The 8,335-nt window shown below is 48.1% G+C and overlaps 1 protein-coding gene across 1 annotated transcript; it reads right to left on the bottom strand.

Moving 5' to 3' along the window:
- Positions 1 to 1,819: 1,819 nt before the first annotated feature.
- Positions 1,820 to 5,441, bottom strand: LOC136458629 (uncharacterized). Its single transcript, XM_066458566.1, has 2 exons — positions 3,252 to 5,441; positions 1,820 to 2,360 (listed from the first exon to the last, which is right to left on the bottom strand). Exons 1-2 carry the CDS (start codon positions 5,045 to 5,047, stop codon positions 2,180 to 2,182), a joined length of 1,977 nt encoding a protein of 658 aa, XP_066314663.1. The 5' UTR covers positions 5,048 to 5,441; the 3' UTR covers positions 1,820 to 2,179.
- Between the last annotated feature and the right edge of the window lie 2,894 nt (positions 5,442 to 8,335).

The following is an 8,335-nucleotide window of genomic DNA, read 5'->3' as shown; positions in this document are numbered from 1 at the left end:
CATGCGCTCCGAGCGCTGGCCGAAATGACTGTGGTTGCGTCCGACGGGGGCCGTGCTCTCCGTGGCTACGTCGCTGGCCGCGCGCGCCCCGGCCATGGCCGCCGGCGCCCCATGCGCCCCTGCCTCCGCGCTAAGCCTGGGCAAAATACCCGATACCCATTACCCGTACCCGAATTACCCGAACCCGGACCCGAATTACCCGAACCCGAGGTACCCGATCCCAAATTCGGATAGCGATTTTGATTACCCGAAATTAGTTTGGGTAATTCGGGTAATATCCCCCGGTACCCAAACTACCCGAACTACCCAAAGATTTGTTTTTGTCTTTGTATTTATCATGTGTTGTTAGCTGAACCATTTAACTTATCACTTTATTAGAATATAATTCTCTCTATTTGAATGAGTGACTGTAATATATTATTCTCTTCAAATTGCTATTGAAATTCTATACAAATTGTTGCTGAAATTATGTATAGATCGCTACTGAAATTTAGTGTAGTTGGTTGTTTTCTGTAAATTTGGGTATATCGGGTAATACCCGAACCCGAACCCGAATTATCGGGTACCCGAATTTACGGGTAGTATTTTTTCGGGGGTAATATCGGATAGCAATTTTCATTACCCGAATTTTAAATTACCCAAATTACCCGACCCGAAAAAATCGGGTAACCCGAACGCCCAGGCTTACTCCGCGCCCCCGACCGTGGCCACCTGCCCTGCCTCCGCCGGCGCCCCGCGTGCCCTTGCCTCTGCGACCCCGGCCGTGGCCGCCGGCCCTACCTCGGCCGGTGCCCGCCACCGCAAGCCCGGCCATCCTGGGCGCTGAGTTGTCGGGAGGAAGAGGGCCATGGCTTTTTTGTTGGATTTTTTTCATTATGCTCCTGACACGTGAGTCTAGATGTCTGTGAGAGAGAGAGAAATGCTATTGCTACAGCAAACACTTCGGTGAATCCCAGGCCCACTGTAGATACAGATGAATCTGAGATTCAAATTCACTTTTTTCAACGGTGAAGCTGTACCAAGCAGGCCCGAACTTTCAATTGCAAATTAGAACCTTACTGTGTTTCCAACCTCAGCTTCCGAGTGAACTCAGGTAGCAGTCACATCACGTACAAAGGAAAATCAAACACAGTCACACAGTCGTATGGATAACTAACATAACCGACCTGGTCCAGACTGAAATCCAGTCAAGCAAACTGGGAAAATTTCCCCCAAGGGAAACGTACCAGGGACAACAGATCACAGAACTATATCGTACACAGCCAACAAAAACAATCTCACAGAATGATAATCCAAATATGAAGTAGTCACTAAAACCAAGAGTGTAACCCACAGAACCGTTTGGCCGGGCTCCTGCCAGCTCCGGCTCCGGCACTGTAGCAGGGTGTCGGCCGCTGGACGGCCGACAGGAGGCTGCGGGAGCCGGAGCCAGCGGAGCTCGAATTTCTGGCTCCGGCTGCTGCGACCGCGTCTGTGAGTGGGGAGGAGATGAGAGAGAAAAAGGGCTTCGATGAACAGTGAAATACGTATAGATGAACAGTGATTTCGCGCAGGAGCCGGAGCCGCCCGCAGCCAGCCAAACGGGTCCTAAAGCTTATCAATGGATAAGCGGCTTCCTCACAGAATCCTGCTCCAACAAACAGTGTCACACCTGCTAACATTTTCCGTTAGCATTATCAACAAAATTCTCTTGATTCTGTTTTCAGAAAAAGAAAAGGAAACCTCTCTCCAACACTCTTCTGAGTCTGCAGCACATAGTATTCAAGTGCCTGTTTCTCTTACCACAAGTTTTTGTTCAAACTCAAATGTTGCGGGCGCATAGTGGATTGCCTCCATCCATCCTTCTTTTTTTTGTATTTTTTCATGCGCCAGACTATCATGTTTGGTAAAACGGTAGCACCAGATATGCTCTTATCGACTCATCAACATACAGGGTGAGATGGAAAATAAAAGGTGCATATATGATAGGCAGTTATGAGCTCACTCAGTATGATCTTTCAAAAGACAATGCAAGTAAAGAAACAGAGTTACTGCAACTTCTACAAATTCTAGCCGTTCTAATCCATGAAGATGATTAGTTTCAGCATGAGCTATATACATCACATTGTCACAACAAAACATAGTAACCCCATCCATATGATAAGTTATGCAAACCTTACCAGATACACTTTTGCCATTTTCAACGGAAGTATTTATCGTCTTTGTTCCTGTAAATACTGAACAACTGCTCAGAGCATTGCAATACTACTCTCTCAATAAAATCGTGCCCTGTAGAATCATGCTTCTCTAGGTCCTCAGCAGTTCTTTTCAGCGGTCCCTGAAGGTTGCCATCCAAAAGAAATTCCGCCAACACAGCCACCCTAAAGGAACAACCTCAAACAAGTACAGCTTTAGAAACTGCAACAATGGCCAAAGTATTGTGCCATTGTAAGACACATAATATCATATATTACTACAAAATGTGTTTTGGATTTCAATAACTGGGTCACCATTAATAAATATATTAACTTTGGCAAAGCTTTTCCAAGATGAATCACAATTTTACTAGAAAATTCAATCAATAAACATATGTCAGTATTATGATAAAATAAAAATATTGATAGAAACAGCAAGGAGCAGACCACACTGTTGACTGAAGATGGTTTGCAGAGTTTAAAGATTCATGAATAAAAAGAAAACCACACTGTTGGCTGACTATATTACAGGATATCTACTCATAGACATTAAACTAGAAACTACATACTATGTGCATAAGCTCATTCATGGGGATATACATTTAAAACTTAGGATTGGCCTCAGAACATAGTTCTGAAACTTAAAGAACTGAAGTAAATACTGGTATAACCAAATCAAAGGCCATTCCTCATGGATACAACCATACGTCCATACGCAAGTTGGAATTAAATTATTAACTCAATCCTAATATGAATACTCATTACTAACAAAAATACAAATCAGGCAACTGCTAGGACAATTACAATGTTCATGACTTGCAAATTAAATGATTTATGTTTGATCTTGCCTTCAAATATCCATGTGAGTTAAACTTATATGCATGTTAAAGCTACTTACTGAATAAAACACAGTTATGAGCTAAGACAGAGTATAGAAAGCTAAAGGCTGTGTATTACTACCAAATATCCTACACAACTGCTGTCAGGCAAAAAAAAGCAATACAAGTACGGGCACAAAATTGGCGATTATTCAAAGCATACGCCTTTTAACCTCCAAGGGACTCAATTTTAACAGACCTGTGTGCATCAAATTTGCTGAGTCCAGTACATCCACTTCGTCCTCCTTCAGTTGGCTGAGTTGTAAACTTTCTCTGGCGGTGAAGAGCACAAGCAGCTTGCATACAGAGCTCATTTTTTCCTAGGCATGAGTTAAAAACATCTGAAGAAGATTTCCAGTGTCTTGTAACTGCTGAAGGCAATGAACTATCCAATGACATTTGCTCTGACGAATGCAGCGCAGGCTGGCTTTTCCGCTGCAAGGTGGCTGACACTGGCTTATCTGATGTCGTGGGTCTGCCTCCATGAGTATCGACCGGACTCTGACAAGGACTAAGCTTACCCCCTTGTTCCCTAATTCCATCAGTTCTTGACAACACCTTTGTGTTGAGCACTTGGCCATCTGGTTTCCCTTTCTCTCTAGTATCCTTCAACACAATACTAGCTTTGTCCCCAGTTCCATTAGTTTCCAGCGACACCTTCGTCTTGTGCACTCCACCAATTGCCTTCTCCTGCCCTTCGATAGACTTGAGAACGACGCTGATAGTTCCATCCGATGAAGAATCAGTGTGCTCCATGGGCGTCTCAGCACCAACTCGTGCTGATCCCACAATTCTTCTCGCTGTGTCCGTAACGCTTGGAGTTCTCACCTGAACGGGCGCATCATTCTCCGGACCAGCAACAGGACCTTGTTTCTCACCAATCCTCGCTCGGCCTTCAGAGCCATCGGGCTTGGAGCAGTTCTTGTGCGGGCTGTTCCCAGCAGTGGAACCAGTGGGCCGAGGACTCGGCATTGTCCTGGACAATCCCCCATTCTTCCCCGATTGGCCATTCCCAGTCCCCTGCACGAAAACCGCCACCTTTGGATTATCAGGGCTACCAGCCATGTGCTCAGCGACTGCTTCGGGGATTCCGCTGTTCACGGGAGAAATCACAGGCCGATCAACCCCCAAAGGTCCAGAAGAATTCGCCTGCACATCTCCATGCCCCTTCTTGGGTTCGCCATTAGCCCAAGGCTTAGCTCTCCTCCGCTTCTTGATAAGCTGGCTGAGCGGGATTTTGTCGTCCTCGTCGTCGGGCGTGCACGCTGACGCGGGTGCCTTCCTCTTGCAAGAAACCCCCGCGCGGCGCCCTTTCTCGGCCCTGGACGCGGACTCCTTCCGCTTGCAAGAAACCCCCAAAGGTCCAGCAGAATTTGCCTGCACATCTCCATGCCCCTTCTTGGGTTCGCCATTAGCCCAAGGCTTAGCTCTCCTCCGCTTCTTGATAAGCTGGCTGAGCTGGATTTTGTCGTCCTCGTCGTCGGGCGTGCACGCTGACGCGGGTGCCTTCCTCTTGCAAGAAACCCCCGCGCGGCGCCCTTCCTCGGCCCTGGACGCGGACTCCTTCCGCTTGCAAGAAACCCCCGCGACATCGGGGCGGAACTCTTCCCCCTCCTCCAACTCGTCGTCGTCGCTGCTGCTGCAGAGGTCAATAGCGCCTTTCGGGTCCGGCTCCTCAGCGCGCCGGTCGACCCGCGGCGCCGCGGCCGCGATCGCGCCACCAGAGGAGCGGCTGCTCGGCCCGCGTCGCGCCGCCTCGAGCTCGTAGCGCTCCTGCTGGGCCTGGACTTCCGCGGTCAAGTCCACCAGGCCCGTCCGGGCCTTGGCGAGCGCGGCCTCGGCCTGGGCAAGCCAGCGGTCGCGGTCGCCGAGCACCCGCGCGGCCGTGTCGTAGTCCGCCCTGCGGCAGGTGGCGCGGAGGTGCGCCACGAGCTCCGGGCCGGAGAGGAGGGCGAGCGCGGCGTCGAGGTCGGAGGCGTCGGCGCCAGAGGACATCGTGCCGGCGCCCGTTGGTCGGTGGCGGCGTGAAGGTGAAGGCTCGAGGCGGGCCTGGGGCACGCACGTAGGAAGAAGAGAAATCGCCGGGCGTGGGGGCGTGGCTGGGCTGAGGAGCGGAGCGGATGGGGACTTGGTTGGGGTTTTTGGCCTCGATTGTTGAGGGGCCGGGGCGGTGTTGGTGGAGGACTGGAGATGGAGGGACGTGCTCCCGTTCCGGCGGCGAAGTGGGTGACTAGCGGTTTCGCTTCGCCTCCTCGATTGCTTCGAGCAATCAAAGCGAACAGGAATAGGAGCACGTAGGAAGAAGAGAAATCTCCGGGGCGTGGGGGCGCGTCTGGGCTGAGACTGTCTCCAACCAAGGACGACCCATACCTAAAAATAGTTCGTGCACACGGTGTTTTACGTTCAAAAAACACACTTAGGAGAGAACGCATCCACACACACCCATTTTGCGGACCAGCACACGGTGGAAGGCGAAAAAACGTCGTCTCTCTTCACGACGCAAAACACTGGAGCGAACGACGACGGTGAGGTGCGCCTGCACCAGGAAGCTCCGCGCAGGGGAGGTTGCATCCTCACCGTCGGTGGAGGTTGCCCCTGCTCATCGGTCCGCACTCGCCCCTGCTCGCCGGTCAGCGCCGCCGGGGCTGGCCTGGATCTCGCCAGTCCGCACCGCATGCAGGGAGGCGGCGTCGACTATGGGAGGTGCTCCCGCCGAGGCAAGCTGCACCAACGCCCGACGAGTAGCCTCGAGGTAGGGGGAGGGGGAGTGCTCGTCGTTAGTGAGGGAGATCTCATCCCATCGCATGGATTTGGACCTACCGGCAGAGGGGAAGAAGGGGGCGGCATCAGGGGAGAGAGGGGCCGGATCTGGTTGCGGCGGAGCACCGCAGGATCCCACGAACGACCGCACTGCAGCGGCGCTGCCCGCGCGCCGGGCGGCGACTGCGCCAAGCGCTCCAGCTGGGGAAGGGAGGAGGAGGTGGGGACGCGGACTCCGACGGCAGCGTTGTTTGGGCGGCGTCGCCTGTCATGGGCGCTGCCCGCGTGGCAAGCCCGCCATGGCCGGACGTGGCGCACCGATGGAGAGGCCCGAGGTGGAAGAAGGGGGGGAAATGGGAGGGAGGCAGGCGGCGCAGGGAGGCAGGATTTGACTGCTCGGGGTCTACTGTTGTTGGAGAATGTGAGATTTGGGTCTATACCCTTTCACTGCATGTGACCTATACTATTGAATGGGTATCGTGTTTGGGTTATTTCTGTTGGAGACCGTCTGAGGAGTGGATGGGGACTGGTCGGGGTTTTTGGCCGGTTGCAGTGTTGGTGGAGGTGGACGGACGTGCTCCCGTTCCAGCGGAGAAGTGGAAGTGGGTACTATTTTGCTTCGCCTCCTCGATTGCTGCTACTGGGACTGGGACCGTGGTGCGAGTTTCAGTACGCGAGGAGAATCCGATTGACTGAATAACTGGTACTACTGGCCTTTTCTTTTAGCCCCCCTTTGAAACATAGGATAGAAAAAAATATAGGAATAGGAAAATTATAGAAATTGAGGTGCCTTGTTTCTCTAATCCTATAGGAATGGTAAACATGGGAAAATACATGAGGAGGCCTTTGGATGGGCAAAGAAAAAACACAGGAATGTTAAAAGGAATCTTAGAAGCAAAAAATAATATTTCTTTCTTTAATCAACCTACTTAATCCATTCTACTCCCTTGATTAGGCGTCAACACCAACCATTAGTCCATTATGTGCTTCGTTCCTCATGCAATTGATTTTTTCCATGAGCTCCAAGTGGATTCTTTTTTCCTCTAATTTTCCTATGGAATCCAAGGAAAAGGAAAGTTTTGATTTCCTATGACCATTTCCTACCATCCAAAGGCTGCTAAAGGAATTCATTCTTATGGAATCTTAATCCTATGTTTTTTCTTTATTTCACCTCCATTCCAAAGGGGCCCTTAATCTTTTCAAAAGCACATCTGCAAATGCTGCAGAAACGCTGCCGTTCTACGCAAACATTAAGAAGGGTCGCTTTGAGTTGTAAAATAGGTTGATATGAGTTATGTGATGTGAAAAAATTGTAACCTGTTTGGTGAAACAACTATAAAACCTATCCCCTTTTCTATCTCTTCTTGAAAAGGTTGGGAAACATCTTTATATTGGCACTCATTTGAAAAAAAGAAACTAGAAAGTTGAAGGCAAAAATAAAGTCGAAGGTGCTAGAAAAAAAATATACTACAACTTCTGATTCTGTTTAGTTGGCGTTCTATTTTTTATACCAAAAACACTTTTCAGAAGCTAACCAAAACACAGCCTAAAACCCTGGACGCTACATCCCCTCGAGTGTTCTTGCTATTTGGTGCAGATGCGCACTCCTACAACAAAGACAAATCCTTCTCTAGCTACAAGCCTACAAGGATTACTAACATTTCTTTTTTTTTTGTTTTTTTTATTTTTGTCTGCAGCAAGATTTTTTTTAAAAAACTTTTCATCAAAAGGTTTTCTTTGAGAACTTCTCATTTAGAAATAGTATCATGAAAGATTTTCCAACAAGTTTCCTTTAAATTGCTTAGTATATACAGATAAAAAAATAAAAATTAACCGACATGAGCCCTTGTGAATAGGAGTTAGGGAGTGTTTTGTTTTTTAGTCGCTTCTAAAATTTATGTCACATCGAATATTTAGATACTAATAAAGAATATTAAATATAGATTAATTACAAAACTAATTACATAGATGGAGGCTAATTTGCGAGACGATTTTTTAAGCCTAATTAATCTGTCATTAGTACATGTTTACTATAGCGCCACGTTGTTAAATTATGGACTAATTAGGCTTAAAAGATTCGTCTCATAAATTAGTCGTAAGTTATGTAATTATTTTCGTAATTAGTCTATATTTAATACTTCATGCATGTGTCCAAACATTTGATGTGGCAGGAATTTTAGGTGGCCCTATAGAAACCAAACACCCACTTAGACTTAGTATCTTTGCTCAGTCAAGACTGCAAAACATAAATCCGGATAATTTTTGTGCAGCCCGAACCAACAGACATTGTCTAAAAGTATGCATAATAATACTGCTGGTCGTACATATATTTATAGCTAAGTATCAATTGGCTAATATAGCACTTGCTAGCACATATTTCATCATTAATACATGGTTCGTTTTATTTTCTCATAAAATTTTTAAAGCTTGTGAGCTGTAAACTTACATTTCATAACTTTTCTCTCTCCTCACTCAACAAAGATAAAATATCGGTAATGGTGGGTATAGGACGTTCGTCCACCC

Source organism: Miscanthus floridulus, chromosome 6, assembly GCF_019320115.1.
Source record: "Miscanthus floridulus cultivar M001 chromosome 6, ASM1932011v1, whole genome shotgun sequence".
Lineage (NCBI taxonomy): Eukaryota > Viridiplantae > Streptophyta > Magnoliopsida > Poales > Poaceae > Miscanthus > Miscanthus floridulus.
Note: the sequence above shows the minus strand (reverse complement) of the source record. Positions and strands in the feature narration are given on the sequence as shown.

What these genes read in the sequence shown, in the direction of transcription:
- LOC136458629 (XM_066458566.1), bottom strand. Translation starts at nt 5,047, where the DNA reads ATGTCCTCTGGCGCCGACGCCTCCGACCTCGACGCCGCGCTCGCCCTC. An exon ending in AGCAAATTTGATGCACACAG is followed by an intron (nt 2,361 to 3,251) that starts GTCTGTTAAAAT and finishes TTGTTCCTTTAG; the next exon opens with GGTGGCTGTGTTGGCGGAAT.